The sequence below is a fragment of the Carassius carassius genome, chromosome 37, assembly GCF_963082965.1.
Source record: "Carassius carassius chromosome 37, fCarCar2.1, whole genome shotgun sequence".
Lineage (NCBI taxonomy): Eukaryota > Metazoa > Chordata > Actinopteri > Cypriniformes > Cyprinidae > Carassius > Carassius carassius.
This window is the reverse complement of record NC_081791.1, coordinates 25,477,395-25,499,894: the sequence shown is the minus strand read 5'-3', so window position 1 is coordinate 25,499,894 and position 22,500 is coordinate 25,477,395. Positions and strand designations below refer to the sequence as shown.

General features: G+C 33.1%; 1 protein-coding gene and 1 long non-coding RNA gene across 2 annotated transcripts in view; one reads left to right on the top strand and one right to left on the bottom strand.

The window, feature by feature from the left end:
• LOC132118521 (uncharacterized) overlaps positions 1-18,632 on the bottom strand; it is an 84,512-nt gene extending 65,880 nt beyond the window's left edge. Inside the window, exons 1-2 of the long non-coding RNA XR_009425905.1 lie at positions 18,553-18,632; positions 17,972-18,049 (exon numbers count right to left, since the gene is read on the bottom strand). This is a non-coding gene — a long non-coding RNA (uncharacterized LOC132118521). The remainder of the gene's footprint in view (positions 1-17,971; positions 18,050-18,552) is intronic.
• Positions 18,633-18,665: 33 nt separating this feature from the next.
• LOC132118519 (zinc finger protein 454-like) lies at positions 18,666-22,318 on the top strand. The gene is made up of 3 exons (XM_059528415.1): positions 18,666-18,795; positions 21,030-21,108; positions 22,013-22,318. Exons 1-3 carry the CDS (start codon positions 18,777-18,779, stop codon positions 22,200-22,202), a joined length of 288 nt encoding a protein of 95 aa, XP_059384398.1. The 5' UTR covers positions 18,666-18,776; the 3' UTR covers positions 22,203-22,318.
• The last annotated feature ends 182 nt before the right edge of the window (positions 22,319-22,500 follow it).

Below are 22,500 nucleotides of genomic sequence, written 5' to 3'. Positions count from 1 at the left end.
GGCCCAAAAATATTATTTTACTAACTTAGTTTTAAGTTAAATTGTGCTTTCTTGGTATAGTGTCTACTAGAATGTTAAAAAACATTCATGTTCAGTGTTAAGTAAATATATGTAAATAGTTTTGTAAATAGTTTTTTTTGAAAATCCAGACAAAATAGTAAAAATCACATTTTGGCTATTTAATGTATGCACCAAATCGACAAAATATATGGTGAAAAAATGCACACACACAAAAAAAAAAAAACTCGTTCGGTATTCGTCCTTCAGCCCAGTGTTTCATTTTATTCGTCTTCAGCCAAGAATTTTCATTTTTAGGTGCATTCCTAATTTTTTGTATTTAAAAATCATGTCCAAGTAATTGAAATCATAACTTAACACAATTTATTAAACATTGAACAAAAATGAGGCTGAGTGAACACCACGAGCATCACATTTAATTCAGCAGTTGAGCAGTCAGTTTATTAACAGTCTTTTTGTGCTTTAATATTCACAGACACTAGTCCATATCAGATCTTATACAGATGAATTGTACAGCCCTAATTATGATTTATTCATCCTACTTCTGCCAAATTCCATGACATTGCATGTTAAACTGTAAATTCAATTATTATGACTAAATTCCATTGCAATTCCATGATTCCGTCTGTTTTTACAGAAATCACGAGGCTCTAGAAATCAATCATCCTAGCATCACTCCAGCAAGTTTTATAGGCAAGATCCACTCACATTAACATCTAACATGTTAAAATGTAGTTAACATAAAATAGTTGTATTTGTATGCATATATAGTTACATAAAATATATACTGTTGGTCGGTTTCACCCCTGAAGATATTTGTTTGACCAGAGATTGTTTCTGGCCTGTTTTTCATTGCAAATGCGCAGCTCTTTCCAGAAATGTCTGCCTAGACTTTTTAAATAGCACTTTAACTGTGATTCATTCGAAGTTTCCTTTTAAAATGATGAGGACTATGCAAGTCCTTTGTTTAAGTTCTGCTTAAAAAGGACATGCATGATTTTCTGATGATCAAATGGGTTTGGCGGGTCAGCAGAATGAAGAAATAAGAACATTTAGAGAATGGGAGAATCATATGTATCTGCTTTCTCTTTCACTATTTCTTTTGTTGTGAAATAAGTGAGGCTGATTTCTTCTATATTCAATCTGTGTTGACTGTGATTGAGAATCCTAGTCTGTGCTTGTTTCTAAAGATGGTAAACAGTCAATAGAAGACCAGTGCAAGAAGTATTAATATGGGCATACTAAATAACCTGAGCAATATTTAATATACTAAATATGGTGTGTGGCATCCCTCACATTTTCTTCAGACTGTGTCAAAATCTAGTTTCATAAAACAGTTTCAAGCACTTTTTGAATAAATGAACTGATATAAGAGTGCTTGTCTTATTCATTTCGCTCTAGAGCCTTATGTCACTGTCACGTTACAATTGCATTGTAAAAATCTCTCGGCGGGACGTTAATTGAGCATAAAGCATACTCAAGTTGGCTGACATCAAAGTAACTGGCCGGCACCCAAAGATAAAATGAACTGTCGATCAGCGGTGTTTTGTCCATTTTCAGCATTTTTGGGCCATGCTTTGTTTCTGATCAATTGATAACTGTCGGATATCAGAAATTGCCTTTCTCCAAGTTAAAAGCTACAGCCCTTAAAACCTTTCAAAACTAAAATGACTAACCTTTTAGCAACTGCATTATAATGGCTGACCTATATTTACCAGCATATGAAAAGGAAATGAGGGATTCTTTTATATGGAATAAAAATTCCAACATTTTGGACTGGGATCCTTCATGCAAAAGCATTTGAACAACTAAAATCCAAGAGAAAGGAATGAGAAAACGGTCTTATGGGACACCGAGGTTCTGCAAGATAAATAAGTTACTCTCACCCGGTGAATCTCACTCAGATATGAAACATAACTATTTGATGTTCTTTCCTATTTCTTTTTTTATTTATTTACTTTCAGTGGCATTTTACCGGCCAAAGTGTGAGGTCATGAAATTCACTCTCCGCTGTCACAGGAGAGACGTGACTGAAAAGAGGAAAGAAAGCGGCATGCAGCTAAAAGATAGATGCTGTCAATCTGCGCTGATGAATATTTTACTAGTGTTTTATCCATTAGAGCTTTTTTCCATGAAAAAAAGAGTATTATACAACATGCTGTCGTGAGAACTAGTGCAAGGTTGGAGTAAATTCTTCTTCTATTCCATTTCCTTCTGAATATATAAAGCTTTGTATTGTGTTTCAACCTATCTAAGATCGCATCTGAGATGCTTAAAGGAATAGTTCATCCAAAAATAAAGATTTTCTGAAAATGTTCTCACCCTCAGGCCTTTTAAGATGAGTTTGTTTTTTTTCGTCAGAACAGATGTGGAGTAATTTAGCATTACATCACTTGCTCACCAATGGATTCTCCATGATTTTCTTACTTAGTATCTGTGTCATGTTTTCCATGACAATTTTTTTTAAATAATATTGTTTTCCCTTTGAATTAAGTTTTATTTTCTCTCGTTTTAAGCAAAAAACGTAATACAATTTATTTTTCAGAAAACTAGATCAATTAATTAATTTTGCTTCTCATGTGAATGTGCCTTGATTCAAGAATGTTTAGATATTTGTACTGGAAAGCAAGAAATATACAAAGTAAGAAAATAATTTCTTGCAGTGCAGTGAATGGGTGCCGTCAGATGAAGAGTCCAAACAGCTGGAAAAACAGCTCCGCACCACTTCAGTTCATCAATTACAGAAAGAAAAAAAAATCCATTAAGGTGTTTGGTTACTTGAAATCATTGCTTCTTGCTAAGATACAAGTCCATCCTCTATCTATAATATTGCTTTCTCAAGTGAAAAGATTGGCTCGCCTGAATCAGGAGAGAACTTAAAACTCCTTAATGATGGATTTGCTTCTTACAAACACACAGCTTTTTGCTTCTTGAGATGCTAATTGATGGACTGGAGTCGAGTGGATTACTTGTGGATTATTGCAATGTTTTTATCAGCTGTTTGAACTCTCGTTCTGACGGCACCCATTCAATGCAGAGGATCCATTGGTGAGCAAGTGATGTAGTGCTACAAATCCAAATCTAATGAATAAACAAACTCATCTATATCTCAAATGGCCTGACGCACGGTGAGTAAATTTTTGATACATTTTCATTTTCACTCCTACATTTGTTTTAAATGGGAATTATCTCGTTTTCTTTTTTGTTGCTGTTGCTGTGTTGTTCTGCCTCCCAGCCTCTGACATTTGTAGGAACCAGCTGATTGAAGCCAGTTTCTCCATCCCAGAACCTCTTTATCTCTGGTGGAAATGTGTAATGATGATCTGCGGAAAAGCTTTCACCCAGTACTTTCTCTCTTCGAGCAGCGCCATCTCTCTATTGTATTGATGCAGCTCGTAACAACCCTTGGAGTGACCTTTCTTTAATTAACTGCATCTTGATGAGCGGATCTACATAGAATGTGAAGGTTAATTAATTAAGTATCACTGCTAGTCTTAAAACCATCACCTAATAGATGACAGCTGGGCCCAGCACTCGCGATTTTACCAGCCAACTCATTAGCAACTCCGACCCGATTGACGGCTCTTCTTTGGTCTGCGGACCATGAGCAAATTGTATTAAAAAAGAACAGGGGTCCCTGATTCCCGCTCGTTTCAAAGGTAATGTGATCATTCCTCTCAGCGGATTCATATGCGATACTCCGTTTGAAAATGTACTTAAGGAAGCGAGAGCCAGAGGGCCACACTTGCATTCCCGAATGCACGATTCAGATCAGACTCTATAAAAAATGCAGATGAAAGCAATATAATATCTCCATAAAGATTGAGGAGTGTGTAATCTGTTTCCTGCAGTCTGATCTGTGACGGATGGTGATGGATAACTCCGGGTCGTAATAGCGTGCAGCTTCATCTTGATAAGACGCCGCTTTTGGGTGTCTTTTATTTCCGGATGCATTGCAACTCCGCTTATCGTTGCGATTAGAAGACATCAGATACACATTAGCAAATGGAACATAGTGTAAAAAGTGTTTTATGACTGGAGGGGACAGACTGAAGGAGAGAAGATATGATTACTGGGCTGGTAGAATTTCTAATACTTGGAGAGGAAAATTTGATAAAGCACATGAAAACTAACTTAGCTTACTATGAGTGCATGGTCAGCTTTTAGCACGACGACTTTCAGAAGAAAAGCAACTCTGAAATTGCACAACAGATGTCATTCATTTAGTGCTGCAAAACATGACATATCTGGCCAAAAGCATTGTTTTTTGATTAGTAAATGATGCATTTTCATTATCTGACATGCTTTAAATAAGGGAAATCAAAAGGGAAAAAATATTTGTAATACTTTTTTAAGAATTCAAAAACTAAAAGGAAAAAGAATAACATAACATAAAAGTAATAATTGCCAAATGTAAGACAAAACATCACATTTTATGGCACAAAATATTGTTTTTTGATTAGTTAATGTTGCATTTTGATTATTTGACATGCTTTTTATATCTAGATGATCTGGAGGGGGGGGCAGTCAAAGGGAAAAAATAATTTGTAATACTTTAAGAATTAAAAAACTATCAAAAATATCAAAATATCAAATAAATTAAAAAAAGAGAATTTTTAAACAAAATTCTAAAAGTTTAACATAACAGCTTTTATTTAAGAACTCTGAAACTAATTGCCAATATTTGCATTTCCAATATCTGAGATACTTCTTATATGTACGTAGGTAATAAAACCTAAGGGAAAGATTATTTCTAATACTCTTGAGAACAAAATTCAAAAAAGCATGTAAAAGTTGTAGTACACCAGCTTTTATTTAAAAGCTCTGAAACAGTGTTAATTGCCAAAAGTAGTTCATTTCATGTCATAAACCACCTCATATCTTGCCTCTTTGATCTGCTTTAATTTGTGAGCTCTGCATTTTCATTACTCAAGCTATTATAATGATATACTATCCTATAGGACATAGCCTTACAGGCAAAAATGTCCACTTTAGGGAACAAGCAAAGATACTCAATTAGGCCTTATTGTGACAGCATGTTGAAATACTAGCCATCCATGAATTCCCACAGTAATGCATTAGTACTGCCAGTTAATCTACAGTAAACTCCAGTGAACAATATAAGAATATAAGTCATTAATGCAAAATCTAAAACATAACTCATAGAACTAGTTATCTCTAGTCATTTATCAATATGATATTTTTCAAATTAAAATTATTTACTCACCAAACCTAATGTAACAACTAATGTTTAGACAGTCATTACAGTGGTGACGGCCCTTTTGTTTTCTTTTCTAAAGCTAAAGTTTCAAAAGCGTTTAATTCCTCCAACAGTGTTGTTTAATTCATTAAGAGCAAAATCTTTCTTAGAGTTACTGAGCAATTGCAGGACGGTGAGCTTCACACAATGTGAATGATTTGGGTCATGTTGTGCATCTCTTTGCAGTCTGCACCGCATCAATCAGATTGACCCTGTTTCTTCCACCTTTTAGCTTGTTTTGCTGCCTGACACAGACACACAGCTGCTGCTAAACAAGAGCAAACATCAAAGTGACTATCTACATCTGTGACTGAAGACGACAGACCAAACTTCCCTGAAACCTGATCTTCAGCCCTGAGCTGCTGACTGAAACCTGTAGATCAAACTAAAACATTCATCTGTCTAGATGATCTGTCTGTCTCTGTCTGTCTATATCTGTTTGTCTGTCTATCAAGAAGATCTGTCTGTCTGGATATCAATTTATTTGTCTGTCTGTCTATATCTCTCTATCTCTCTATCTATCTATCTATCTATCTATCTATCTATCTATCTATCTATCTTTCTATCTGTCTGTCCGTCCGTCCGTACGTACATCCATCTGTCTATATCTGTTTGTCTATCTCTCTGTTTAATCTATCTATCTATCTATCTATCTATCTATCTATCTATCTATCTATCTATCTATCTATCTATCTATCTATCTATCTATCTATCTATCTATCTATCTATCTGTCCGTCTGTCTGTCTATATCTGTTTGTCTATCTCTGTTTAATCTGTCTATCTATCTATCTATCTATCTATCTATCTATCTATCTATCTATCTATCTATCTACAGTATCTATCTGTCTGTCCATTTGTCTGTCTATATCTGTTTGTCTATCTCTCCATTTAATCTGTCTGTCTATCTATCTATCTATCTATCTATCTATCTATCTATCTATCTATCTATCTATCTATCTATCTATCTATCTATCTATCTATCTATCTATCTACAGTATCTATCTGTCTGTCCATTTGTCTGTCTATATCTGTTTGTCTATCTCTCCATTTAATCTGTCTGTCTATCTATCTATCTATCTATCTATCTATCTATCTATCTATCTATCTATCTATCTATCTATCTATCTATCTGTCTGTCTGTCTGTCTGTCTGTCCATTCGTCTGTCCGTCTGTCTATATCTGTTTGTTTATCTCTCTGTTTAATCTATCTATCTATCTATCTATCTATCTATCTATCTATCTATCTATCTTTCTATCTATCTATCTATCTATCTATCTATTTCTCTGTATAACTTAAATATTTTTGGTCTCATTTATAATTAATACTGATCTGTTCATCTGTTGCCGAACGCATTTGCGATCGTTCATCCATGGAAAGTGCATCCAGGTAGTCAGCTAAAACTCTTCCCATGCTGCGCTCATGTCACCAAAGACAGACCCGTCTCACACTGCAACTCACCAGCGTTTGAACGCAGATTCGCTGGCGCAGCACTTTAACGTTTATGTCTGAAATATCTGACACCAGACGCTTTCCCGGGACCGCGGAGGATTCTGGGAGGGGGTTTAGCAATCTTGACAGGGAACCTCCCCTGTAGTGCCTTGTTTTTTTCCCATTAGTTTGGAGCGGAGACTCTTGCCCTTAAGACCCAGGGACCGGCATGGATTTAAGTGGGCAGTCAGGAGAATCCCGACGGTGTGGCAGGTGCGAGATCTGGCTTCATTAGCTCCCAACACCTCTGTCCAATTACAAGACTCGCACCAGCGGTGACAACCCTGAGCACGAGTGTGTGTGTGTGTGTGTGTGTGTGTGTGTGTGTGTGTGTTACAGGATGTGTATGTCCTATCAGTACCTGACTGTCTGCTCTTATCATACAACCCGAATTCCGAAAAAGTTGGGACGTTTTTTAAATTTTAATAAAATGAAAACTAAAGGAATTTCAGCCAATATTTTAATAACAATAGAACATAGATAACGTAGCAAATGTTTAAACTGAGAAATTTTACACTTTTATCCACTTAATTAGCTCATTTAAAATTTAATGCCTGCTACAGGTCTCAAAAAAGTTGGCACGGGGGCAACAAATGGCTAAAAAAGCAAGCAGTTTTGAAAAGATTCAGCTGGGAGAACATCTAGTGATTAATTAAGTTAATTGATATCAGGTCTGTAACATGATTAGCTATAAAAGCTTTGTCTTAGAGAAGCAGAGTCACTCAGAAGTAAAGATGGGCAGAGGCTCTCCAATCTGTGAAAGACTGCGTAAAAAAATTGTGGAAAACTTTAAAAACAATGTTCCTCAACGTCAAATTGCAAAGGCTTTGCAAATCTCATCATCTACAGTGCATAACATCATCAAAAGATTCAGAGAAACTGGAGAAATCTCTGTGCGTAAGGGACAAGGCCGGAGACCTTTATTGGATGCCCGTGGTCTTCGGGCTCCCAGACGACACTGCATCACTCATCGGCATGATTGTGTCAATGACATTACTAAATGGGCCCAGGAATACTTTCAGAAACCACTGTCGGTAAACACAATCCGCCGTGGCATCAGCAGATGCCAACTAAAGCTCTATCATGCAAAAAGGAAGCCATATGTGAACATGGTCCAGAAGCGCCGTCGTGTCCTGTGGGTCAAGGCTCATTTAAAATGGACTATTTCAAAGTGGAATAGTGTTTTATGGTCAGACGAGTCCAAATTTGACATTCTTGTTGGAAATCACGGACGCCGTGTCCTCCGGGCTAAAGAGGAGGGAGACCTTCCAGCATGTTATCAGCGTTCAGTTCAAAAGCCAGCATCTCTGATGGTATGGGGGTGCATAAGTGCATACGGTATGGGCAGCTTGCATGTTTTGGAAGGCTCTGTGAATGCTGAAAGGTATATAAAGGTTTTAGAGCAACATATGCTTCCCTCCAAACAACGTCTATTTCAGGGAAGGCCTTGTTTATTTCAGCAGGACAATGCAAAACCACATACTGCAGCTATAACAACAGCATGGCTTCGTCGTAGAAGAGTCCGGGTGCTAACCTGGCCTGCCTGCAGTCCAGATCTTTCACCTATAGAGAACATTTGGCGCATCATTAAACGAAAAATACGTCAAAGACGACCACGAACTCTTCAGCAGCTGGAAATCTATATAAGGCAAGAATGGGACCAAATTCCAACAGCAAAACTCCAGCAACTCATAGCCTCAATGCCCAGACGTCTTCAAACTGTTTTGAAAAGAAAAGGAGATGCTACACCATGGTAAACATGCCCCGTCCCAACTATTTTGAGACCTGTAGCAGAAATCAAAATTGAAATGAGCTCATTTTGTGCATAAAATTGTAAACTTTCTCAGTTTAAACATTTGCTATGTTATCTATGTTCTATTGTGAATAAAATATTGGCTCATGTGATTTGAAAGTCTTTTAGTTTTCATTTTATTAAAATTTAAAAAACGTCCCAACTTTTCCGGAATTCGGGTTGTACTTCTTTCATCTTTTGCCACATCTTCATTTCATATTTACAGTTTTTCTCAGTCGCTTTGGTACATTTCTCGAATCAAACTCACAATTTGCAAAACAGTAAGTGCATTTCTCAAAACAACTCATACAAATAGCAAAACACCATGGATTACCTGCAAAAGCCAGTCTCTTGCTCAAAATCCTTAGTTCATCTCTCAAAAATAAATATCTGTGTCAATGAACAGTCATGAATGAACAATGAATGTCAGTGCCATCAGAATGACAAGTCCTTGTGTCATAGTTTACGGATAAGACAGTCAAATTGCTTAGTCATGTTGTCAATATAACAGTGTACTCTAGAGGGATGTTCTGATGTAAACTATGGCAACATTTTGGATGACAGTCACTGTATTGAACAGTATGTTATATGCTTATGTATGCCATATATCCATTTCAAAAGTAGAAATTTACACATTACTGTATGTGGGATATTGATTGAAAGAGACTGGATAGAATTCCCAGTTACACTTTTACTAGTGGTCTGTCCCAAAAAATTATAATACAGTTTTTCTCAATTGCTTCGGCACATTATTCGAAACGGTCTTAACATTCTCTAAACTGTGAGTGCAAATGTCACAACTGTTTGCAGGAACTTCAAAACTTTACGTCTGCAAAATGTAGTTACTCACCCAAAACATTTAATTCATGCTTCAAAACCTAGTTATTGTGTCAATAATTTGGCCAAGGCCACCAAAATCTAAAGTATTTTTGTCATTGTGTGACCCACACTGGTCAAAATGTTTAGTTGTTTTTTCACCACAACAGTCAACCATGAAAATTAAGGGTTTAAACAAAAATCTCATATTTGTTGAGAAAAGTCAATAGTATGTAGAAGAAAAAAAAAGTCTATGAACATTTGTATTTTTACAGTGTTTATTTTTGTACTTCATGTGTATATACACAATACAAGTGTATTTACTGTACATGTAAAGTAACTGACAAGAGTAACAAGATTTCACTTTACATTTCATATTTGTGTATTACCACAAATACACAAAACAACAAATAACATTCATGGGGAAAAAAACAAAACAAACAAATTATTCTTGGTGGACATCTTGTCGCTCACGTTGGTCAGACCAAAGATTTTCATCAACATCACATCTGATGTTTTCCATTGCCACACACCGTGGAAAAAATCTCCTTGAATGCCGCACCCATCCCCTGCAATGGTCAGCTGTGATGTCCTCACATGCAGCATTCATGGCATCCAACAAACACATCTGATTTTGTGGTCTATGATCATACACTTTCCACCTCCATGCTGAAAAAAACTCTTCTATTGGATTAAGGAATGGAGAGTATGGTGGAAGGAATTCCACTGTTATCCTTTCATGTGCAGCAAACCAGTCCCTAACACTGTTGGTTCAGTGGAAGCTGACATTATCCCAAACAACAACATAATTAGGCAAATGTGGTCTAACTAAACCTCTTTCTTGTTCTGGAATCAGGTCTCTGTAAAGTGCATTTAGGAAGGCCAGGAGAAGTTGGGTATTATAGGGCCCAATGTGTGGAATATGTGTGCTCACACCGTTCTCTGAAATGGCAGCACACATTGTAATATTGGCCCCACGTTGGCCTGGTGTGTCAATTGTGGCTCGGTGTCCAATGAGATTGTGACCACGTCTCAGGCCTTTGGACAGATTAAACCCAGCCTCGTCCACAAAAACAAGAATGTGGGTCGTTTCATGTACTTCTAACTCGATGATTCTCTATGAAGAAACACAGAAAAAAATGTAACAGTAAATGTATTTTCTTATGGGTTTCTGAAACTTACAGTAAAGTAATACAGGCATCTTAGAAAAACAGAAAAACTCACTAAGTGCACACCAATGGTTTACCTGGACATACTGGTACCGCAATGCCTTGACTCTTTCACTGTTCCTCTCAAATGGCACCTTATAGAGCTGTTTCATAGTCATCTGATGTCTTTTTAAAACTCTGTCTATGGTGGAAATGCTGACAGAATTTATATTTGCAAAGACATTATTGTCATTTATGATTGCACTTTGGATTTTTTGGATATTTTAGAATATACATTCATGTATACTAATTATGATAATTGAATAGATCGTTTTGAATGTCATGGCTTACACAATAAAAAATGTCTGAGAAGTTCTGAAGTGTTTGACAGTGTAAGTGAGAATCGAGTCATCAGTTTTGATCAACAAGCCATATGCAATTATTTGTTGTCCAAACTGCAGACAGTTGTATGTACTGCTTTTTTGATGTGCACAAGTGACACAATGATGTGAGAATTGAACAGGTAGTTTTGAGCATTTCAATTCTGATCTGAGAAATGTACCAAAGTGACTGAGAAAAACTGTAAAAAAAACAACACACTTTCATTCGACGTGTCAATTATTGAACATTCTTGCATTTTATATATATTATATTATTATTTTATATATATTTATATTATTATTATATATATATATATATATATATATATATTTTTTTTTTTTTTGTCTGGATGTAATAAAGAGCAGATCATATGGGTTTTTGAAAAATATCTCTTTTGCAGTTTATAATTTAGCTATCCTTAAATGAAAACAATCTCCAAAGTTGTTAACCAAAAATGTGTATGATAAATAAAGGTATTGTCTCTCAAAAAAGAGAGTTGGTTCTGAATCGCCTTAACGAGGCATCATATTTTCAAATCTTTTGCCTGTTACCGGTATACGTCACTGTTAGTATGTTTACATCCTGTTTAAGAAGACGTGTTCAAGGATACCACAGAAATACAATTCAAACCTTTTGTTGTGTGCATGTAATTTTATCAAGGACTGCTTCTCTAATCTTGGCTTTTATCTTCATTGGCTTCTAATCTTCTTTATTTAGACAAACAAGCTCCCTATACCACAACCTGTAAGTATGATTGATAAGTTATATGTACATTTTTTTAATGAGTGCTCAAAATCTAAAGTTTTTATGCTAATATGATGTATACCTATCAGCTTCAGGTTTGCAGGTAAAGCATGGTAGTGCTCACTAACTGGCTCAGTGACTCCTCTCTGTGCCAATCACAACAGGCTTGGCCAGCTGACCAATCAGAGCAGAGCAGGCTTATGGAAGGGAGGGGTTTGCTCTGAACTTGCTTGGAACAAATCGTTTCAAAATCATTGGCAAATGACTGTAATATTGAATGTATATTCTGAAAATTACTTTTTCTGACTTTAGATGCATTTAAACCTGTTGTAGGGGACTCTATATGACACTTTAAAAGACAATATGACCTGTTGTTTAATGCATTCAATCATCCATTTAAATTGTAATTCATACAGGCCAGGACTTCATTCCACGTATATGTTTTCAGTAGTTTATTGATGGACTGATTGTTTTATCATCATCATCATCATCATCATCATCATCATCATTTATTAATTTATTTGGCTTAAATTCAAAAAGTGTGTGTGTGTGTGTGTGTGTGTGTGTGTGTGTGTGTGTGTGTGTATGCATATATTCACTTCTATGTAAAATAATAAGTAATAATATTTATTATTATTATTTAAAACAGGAGACCAACTGTAATCGTTTAAATCAAAACATTTGGTAAAATAGGCATAAACTTTTTTTTTTTCATTAATACAAGGCTTGCTTTTCTTTAGATTCTTTAAAAGTTCTTAACACTAAGAAAAAATGGTTCTCATAAGAAGAAGAACAAAAATGTTTTTTCTATGGCATCACTACTCATTATTTTTAATAGTGAACTCCAGTGCATGTATTTTTCAAGAGTAAGAACAGCTGCTCATGGTCATTTTTATAGTGTGTACTGTAAACAGACGTCTCTTTACAAACTATTAATCCTAATATTAGAACCGGACGTCCTGTCATGAGTAGTCAGCTGAGCAGTATGTGACCATCAGAGTTCAAAACAAGCAGCTTTGATTCATTGTTGTTAATAATCAACATTTTGTCAGCATGTCAGTGAGTTTCTGCAGTATGTTAACCATGATGCATACAAATACTGTTTCTCTGCATGCAGTTAGGGATTTTCAGAATAACTTTTACTTTAGCATAACTGAGATATTTAGTTGTTTTTTTTAATACCTATATCATATTGAATTTAATTAAAATAAGAAATGTTGTCTTGGCAATAATAAAAAATTATTTAATAAAAAAATTATTTAAAAATTATTTTTAATATTATAAAGAAATATTTAGATTTTTTTTTCAGAAATATTTTATATATATATATATATATATATATATATATATATATATATATATATATATATATATATATAGTGTAAAATGAGTGATGACTGCACAAGCAATTTCTAGAGTGTTGCTAGGTTCTCTTTTCAATTCACCGGTCACAAAATCATCCGATCACGTCGAAAAGTAATGGGACTTGGGAGCTCCTTTTCTAGATGTGGTTTTGAGAGTCTACATTTTTGCACTGACCTGAATCTATTATAGCCATAAAACAGAATAAAGTAGACATCTGCATTGAGTTGAATTCACTGGACACTTCTGGGTTAGAAATGAAAGCAACTGTTTTCAAACAGCTTATTAGATCAGAAGATGATTAAAAAGACGTCAGATCCCAGAGTCCTGCTGGAGTCTGTGCAGTGCATTCTGCCCTGAGCCACTGATGATTCTACTGTCTAGTTTATTGTTTATTAGAGTGCTTTTAAAGCCTGATTATGCCTGAAGTCATTCACTTCGGTTTCATTTTTTGTTATCATTCTTCAGTTATCATGTGCATTATTTAGTCCAGATAATATACTTTACATCCAGGACCTTTCTGTGCTAGCAGATTTTTGAGTGTGTAGCCAGTGTGTTAACATTAATGATATACTAATATATATATATATATAGAGAGAGAGAGAGAGAGAGAGAGAGAGAGAAAGAGAGAAAGAGAGAGAGAAAGAGAGAGTATTTATTGTTATTATATATGTTTTTAAATACTAAATCAAATATTTTATAATATTTTATTTTAACAACAATATTAAATGTAATAAAATAATAATAAAATGCTGTTTTAATGTTAATTTATTATGTTAATTTTTATTTATTATTAATACTATTAATTGTATTATTATTTAAAACCTTCAGTAGAAAATCTGGATAAAAAGATAAATTTCTTATTAATAACTATTATTTTATTATATATTTTTAACAGCAACAATAAAAGAATATATTATTATTATTATTGGAAATAATAATTAATAATACTAATAATAATATTCAAATCAAACCTTTAACATTTTTTTATAAAAATATACATTTATTACAAATATAAATCCATAATATTTTATTATAACAATAAACACTAGCATTATTATTATTATTATTATTATTGCTGTAAATAATAATAATATCAAGCACTATAATAACTTGTTTGCTTATCGATTTAATTTTTTATTATTTTACTATTATTATTATTATTATTAAATAGTTTTACAATTAAAATCAAATAAAAAATGAACCTAAAATATAAATATATTTTTTCCTTTATCATAGCTTAGCTGTAGGGACAAAATTGTTTCCTGAAATCTGAAATCTTTCTTTGGGGAAATTTAAAGGTGTCTGTAATAAAAATAAAAAAAAGATTCTTAAATTATTATTATTTTAATAAAATGCAAAAAAAAAAAAAAAGCTTTATATAAAAAGTCTATGGTCTGTCTTGTACGTAAGTCAGACTCGCAATCGAAGGGTTGTGAGTTCTAGTCTCACAAGTTCGAGTCTTTTTCATTTTCAAGTGTGTGTTTGTGTCATAAAATACACAGAGATGTGATGTTTTCCAGACATTATATCTGATGTAATGATAACAGCTGTTGAGCTCCATTCATATTTTACATGTGTGTATCATTTGTCAGGCAGCACAAACCAAACATGAACCTTCAGAACGTCTTTTCCTGTTCCTCCTCACGTCATAAACACATCACCCCGCCGTACACATCTCATTTCTCTCTTCTCTTTCCGTCTGTCCCAGTTTTACTGATATTATTTAGCAGGACACTGTTGCTGTAACCTTAGGCTGAGTGAAACCTGGCATGGATCTTCAGACGATTAAACCCAGACAGAAACGTTTAGTTTACAGGTGTCTTCATGTTCATCTTTCCTTTCATCCTCCAGAGTTTTATGCTGACTCATTTGTGCATTTATGTGTTTTCGTAGCATTAGAGGAGATGCTGAAACATGCCCTGTCTCTGCCGCCGTTTTCCATAAACAACAATTATTTGACAAATAATGTAAGCACGGCATAAGATCTGTTTATGTGATGTTGGCAAATTATGAAGGCTGAGAATTACAAGAACATCAAAAGATTATTGAAACTGGTCCCATGGGGAACTGCACAGTTCTTGCAAAATCTATATTTAAAGTGCGTTGATTAAATCGGTATTATCGTCTGTTGTATTTCTGCTAATGCAATAGAAGTGGTTTGTCGTTGCTCAAGGATGAGTTGTAATAAATCCAGTCTTAAGGTTTTTTTCAGAATGTCTTGTTGAGTATCTTACGACAAACTCAAAAACTTGAGGCAACAGATTTAACAAGCACGTCACCATTCTTCAGACAAAAAATTTAACTTCTGTCATTTATTTATCCCCATATCTCTACCATACAATGCTATATTCACACATCACACTGCTGTACCTTTTTGCAGGCCCCTTGGTCACTATATGCTTTTGTTTAATAGAAAAAAAAAAAAAAATCTAAATTATTTTTTATTATTGTTGTTAACTTTATAGCCAATTATTTATTGTATTAATAAAGCATTCAAAATATGTGTTTTATTTTATTATTAATGTAAATTATATTATATATTTATAGCAAATAATTTGTAATAATAAGCATTAAAAAGTGTATTAACATTTTATGATTATTATATATATTTTTTTGTTTAAATAGTTTCAACATTATTATAATTAATAAAGCTAATATTATTTTTATAAAAGCAATATATATTATATATTATAATATATAAAAACAGATTTTTAATTTAAAAATATAATTTGATTTTTAATATAGAAGATGCTCACCAGAAGTTCACCAAACAATAATAACTATGTATATATATATATATATATATATATATATATATATATATATATATATATATATATATATATATATATATATCATAATTGTTGTGGTTGTATTAACATCGTTTAAATATTATTAGAATAAAAAAATACAATTATTTAAATAAGAACAAAATATATGCATAGATATAAAATATGAACTATTTCAATAATAAATAATAAATAAATATAATAATAAATTATAATATATAAACACAGATGTTTTCAAGTTAAAAATATAATATGATTTTTTATATAGAAAATGCTCAACAGAAGTTTACCAAATAATAATAATAATAATAATAATGTAAAATATTTTTATATAATTGTTGTTGTTGCGTTAATATATTTTTTAAATTATTAGAATGATAAAATGTTTATTAAAATTATTTTAATAAAAACAAGATATATGAACAGATATAAAATATGAAATACTTCACTAAAAATAATAATAAAATAATAAATTATAATATATAAAAACATGTTTTTAAAATAGAAGATGCTCACCAGAAGTTGACAAGAAGAAAAACAAGATATATGAACAGATATAAAATATGAAATATTTCACATACACGAAACAAATAATAACAATAAATAATAAATAATTTGAATATTGTTGTTATTATAAATATATACATGTATTAATATTATTTTAATAAAAACATTATTATTATTATTATTAATTTATTATTATATTTAAAAAAAAAAATATATATATATATATATATATAATATGATTTTAATGTTCACCAGATCTTCGCAAATAAATAAATAAAAAGAAGTAAATAAATAAAAAGAAGAGGAAGATTTGGATCAACATGAAGTTTAGACATGGCAGATCTGACGTAAGATCTTGAAGACTCATCACCATCAACAGCAGGAATGTCATTTATATATTTTCCAGTGTTTGATGTGGTCAAGCTCATTATCCTAACTAACAGTGTCAGTACATTCATGACAGTGCCTTTCATTTCTTCAGTTTCACAATATGTGAACATCCAGAACTGATCTGCCTCTGAATCACAGCATATGGGAATAAAAATGGCGTGTATAAATTAATGATGAGCGGGATTACTCACACCCTTCACAGCACAACCTGAGCAGAATGGCCTGAGGTGACCAAGAATTATATGTAAATATTTTATTGAATATAACTCAGAGAAATAAATGTGGAAGTCAGTATGTCGTCAGCTAATGGCGATGGATACACAAATACTCTCTGAATGAGTTTGTTTTGTAAGACTCTAATCTGTTTTGTGCTGTTTTTAGCTCAAGATCAGTGCACTAATAATAATGAATAAAATATCCATCTTTGTCCACTGCAGTGAACGTGTTTTTTATTCATAAACCTGAATACATGAAACATCCTGGACTTCTCTGATATAATGAAATGATTGGGAGTGTGCCCAATATTATCTTTAATATTTGGCATAGCATTTAAAGCCGTAATAATATGTAAATGTATATCATTTTTATCAAAATCATGTTAATAAAATGTATTTATTAGTAATTATTATAAAGAATGTTAACATAAATAAAAATAACAACAATAATGCTACAAAATTACATACTGCTGATGTTCTTTCCAACATAAAAAAGAAGATTTGGTATACAAATAATAATTCTAGTATTACAAATATACTATAAATCATATACTACAATTTGTTTTATTACAATTACAAATATAAAGCGTTTTATATAATATGTTTATAATATATATAATATACTGTATATAAATATAAATTATTTAATAATAATAATAATAATAGTATATTATAATACACAATATGTATTGTTTTTAGGAAAATAATATTAAATGTATACGTATTATAAATGTTCCAATTATTATAAATTACATATAAATTACATTTATATATTTTTTAAACTATCTAAATGTAATTAAATGAATAAATGTAATATCCAGTTAAAAATCAATTATAAAAATAAATAATATAGATTATATAATTATATATAAGTACATAAATAATGAAACAATAACAGTACTACATAAATGATAGTAATAAATGTGTTGTTATTATTAAAAATAATTAGTTATAAGTAATAATATAATATAATATAATATAATATAATATAATATAATATAATATAATATAATATGATAATGACTGACCAAGTGTCACAGAGCAGCTCAAGCTTACCTATAGATTGCATCTCGTTCTGGAGAATGGCGCTCGGGCGCCGCCGTGTGTTCATCTGATGTAACTGCAGTCAAAATCCTGCGAGACAGTGAACAATTAAAAGATGTCTTCTGACAGACAGCCTGCAGCCATTAAGCAGCTGTGTGCAGCTGTCGAGCTCAGCTGGCTTCAAATCAACTGACAGAGACACTCATCTCCATGTTCCCCACCGACACACATCATGCCACGAGTTTAGTCATTTCTGCACAAAAACTGACTGACTCATATGAGGACATATAACTGCAAGTTTACGACTATAATGTTCCTTATGATGTACAATGTACTGATATGATTTGAACATAATATAATAAATAAGAGATCTAATATTAACTATGATATAATGAACTTGAGATAAAATGTGACACCTGTCAATCAACTGACAATGAAGCCCCGTCCCCAAATGCGAAAAGTGAAAACGTTACGTTACCTTGTAAGTGGGTGTAACTGATTTCTTAATCATTATTTAAAGGCTAAAAATCCTTGTTTTGTGGAAAAGTTGATTGAAAATGAAAAAGTCGCTTTAACTGAACATGTACACTTACCTTTACCTGTTTTTGGTGGCAGTGTTTATTTGTTTGTGGTCCGATACTCGCTCCTGGCGCGTGAGGCGCTGCTGCGCGCTCTTCACTAGTGATGGAATGATATTTACCGTCAAGCGGCTCCCACTGTCGCAAAAGCTTGAGCGCTGCTGAGGACCGCTTGAAATGAAGAGGACACCGAACAAAACGCGAATTAAAGTTGACTCTGAGCTGGTATCTTGACCAACATGGCAACGTTACATAAAGGTACATAAAGATATCATCTATATGTACAAAATCTCACAAAAACACTGTTTAGAACAGATTTGAAAATAGATTCCTGTGCAATACAGGTAAATAATCACAATCATGATTCAAATATTGAAGCTATTAAGTAGATAGATTAGATTAATGAAATTCCTTTCAGTATATTATATTATTATTATTTAACAGTTTTTTTATTATTTATTGTTGTATTTATTACAAACATTGGCATTACAGACATTGAAGGTTCATGTTACAGTTTGATATAAGCCTATTTAAAGTTTCTGATATATCTTAAGATTTATATATATATATATATATATATATATATATATATATATATATATATATATATATATATATATATATATACACACGTGTGTGTGTGTGTGTGTGTGTGTGTGTGTGTGTGTGTGTGTGTGTGTGTGTGTGTGTGTGTGATAAACATAAATACACATTTATTGCTTGGTGTAAAAAATTTGTATAACTGATTGAAAAAAATATATATATTTCATTTATAGATAGAAAATTGATATTCATATATAAAGTAAATGTATTTTTCCCTGCTCTGCGTGTGTGTGTGTGTGTGTGTGTGTGTGTATGTATATATATATATATATATATATATATATATATATATGTATAGGTGCATCTAAAAAATTAGAATATTGTGAAAAAGGTTTTTTTTGTATTTTATATTTTTTTATAGTTTTTATAATATACTTTCATATATTCTAGATTCTAAACATTTAATTTCATTTAAAAAAATTTTTTTTATTATTTACCTGATAAGAGTTTACAGCTCATGAAAGGCAAAAATTCAGTATCTCAGAATATTAGAATATTTCTTAAAGGCAGGGTAGGTAATACATGTATAAACAACTTTCTTCCAAATTTGTTTAAACTTTCTATATATATATCAATGCATAATTAAAATGTAAGTACTCTGATAAAAAGAGTATAAAAATCGAGTGACTCTAGACCGTTTAATCTGTATTTTAACACAGCTCATTATTTCCATTTCGGGACGAAACATAGGATTGGCTTAGGCGACTGTCACTCTCTCGCAACCATGGCAACCACCCTTTTGCCACACATGACCTGCCCACTTGCGCGCGCACGTTTAATTTGAGGAATTCAAGAGGCACGGATCCTAGGAATACCAAAACAATGGCAGAGAAACAGCAAGCAAAATTCACAGTACCAGCCTATGCAGTTAGTGAAGGCAAACCAGGCAAAAAAAGGAAGACAGTAACAGTACAAGAAAAGGCAATGAACAAAAAGTCTTTGGATAAACAAAGAAATATAACGCGAGTTTATATCGGCGTGGCTTTCCAGCGATGGCGAGAACTGAGGGAACTCAAGGGGCTGAAAAGTGACTCCTTGATGGCTTTATTTCTGCTGGACAGGTAAATCTTTCTTTTTGTATTTTTCATGAAGCATGTGTCATTAACACACATAGCTGCGTAATATAGCTAACATAACATTACTTAGCGAGCCGTAGTAGAGGCTTTGGAAGGAACCCAGAAGGAAGGGGGTGGAGTGAATGGAAATAATGAGCTGTCTTTAAAACAGTCGTGAGAGGTCTACAGACACTCGATTTTTATACTTTCTTTTTTCAGAGTACTTACATTTTAATTATGTATTGATATATAAATAAAGTTTAAACAAATTTGGAAAAAAAGTTTTTTATACATTTTTTTTTACCTACCCTGTCTTTAAGATACAAAAAAAAAAAGAATATGCAAATCAGAAAAATTCAAGGTTATTAAAGTATGTTCATTTATGCACTAAATACTTGGTCGGGGCTCCTTTAGCACAAACTCCAGTGTGTGTGTGTGTGTGTGTGTGTGTGTGTGTGTGTGTGAAATTTATTTATTGAATAGTAAATTTCAGTTTACATTTCCAAACATTATTTTTGCCATTAATTGTAATTATCCAGTGAGATTTGTGTTTGCACAAGGAATAACATGAATAACATGAAGAAACAGAACAAACTGAGACAGACTTCATCCAGAAGAACTGTGGCAATGTCTCCAAGACACCTCAAGAAACCTGCCTGCAAACTACCTGAAAAACAATGCACAATCAAAACTCAGTATGGCCAAAAAGACATGTAGAGACATATTTTAACACATACTGGTAAATCGTTTAATCTCTGTTGCACCTTACACTTTATCATTATGAAAGGATGCCAAATGAACGTTAAAGTGCTGATCTCTGACTCCTTTCTTCAGGTGAGAGGCCTTTCGACTGTGAACTCTGCCATATGCCCCATCTCCAGCCAGCTTATGGTTCACCTCCGATCTCACACAGGTGAGACAGCGCCACAGACACTGTGTATTTCAAGGATGTAGATAATGTTCTGAAATATGTCAAAGGTTTGGGATGAGTGTGATATTTTGAAAGCAAGTAGTATTTTTATTACGGAAGGATGCATTGAACTGATCAAAAGAGACAGTTATGTCTTTATAAAAATATTAGATCCACAGAAAATTTGCTTTTGTGTTCTCTTGTCCATGTTGTATTCCACCAAAAACCTCTTGCAAAAGTATAGAATTCACCTGAAACACCTGAAAAAGTATTGCTTTTCCACAAGAAACTCAAAAGAGCCAAAGGTTTTGCAAGAGAGCACAGAAGCATTAAAATTGGAACTATAGACAACATAAAGACATTTACAATGTTTCAAAATATTTCTATTTCAAATCAGTGCTGTTCATTTGAACTGTTCATCAAAGAATCCTGAAAAAAGTAACACAGTTTCCACAAAAACATCAAGCAACTGTTTTTCAAAAAAATCTTTTTTAAAAGCACAAAAATCAAGTGTTTTTCTAGTTGTTATTTTCTTGTTGTTGTTTTCAGCCACAAAGAATTTCCTGTCACCAATCATTTTTGAGAATTTACGCTAATGCTTGTGAAACTGCCAAAAGATTAATAAGATAAACCTGGTTTTCCTGTTTTTTTGTTATCAAAACCAAAAAGCTCATTTTTTTACCATGTTATGAAAATTGAGAACACACGCAATCAGTTATACAAGTACATGCTCTTTGCCACGAAAATTAAACAGTGTCAAAATATAATTGTACATCAGTGTATTTACTTGATATGTTGCAAACAAATCATAAATTGTTGAACAGCATTATTAGAACAGTGTTGCTTTTCGGGATCGAGTTGTGGAAACTGTAATATACTGACTTCTCATCGCCGGATGTTTCCTCAGGTTCCAGTGCAATCAATGCGATGCCAAATGTAAGACCAACTCTGACCTGGAGCGCCACAGTCGGGTTCACGCCGACGAGAAGCCTTATAAGTGTGAACTGAGAGTACCGCTGTGCCATGAAGACCAATTTAAAATCCCACGTGCAGCTGAAACACAGCATCTTCGACTCCTTCCACTGCTCAAAATGTGACTTCCAGTGCTCCACCAAAGCCGCCCTGCAACACCATTCCCGCGAGCACCAGCCCACCCAGCCGCTGCAGTGTAGTGGGTGCAGTTACTCCTGCTCCACCAAGGGGGCGCTCAAGATCCACGAGCATGTGCACTCAGATCAACAGCCCTTTAAATGTGAGCACTGTTCATTTGCTAGTAAGCAGCTGAGTAATATGTTAATACACAGGAGGAAGTGTCACGCGGATAAACCGGATAGGCAATGTAAATCCAGATAAAGAAGCGGGATGGGGGAGGAGCCAGGGAGGAATCTCTTCACA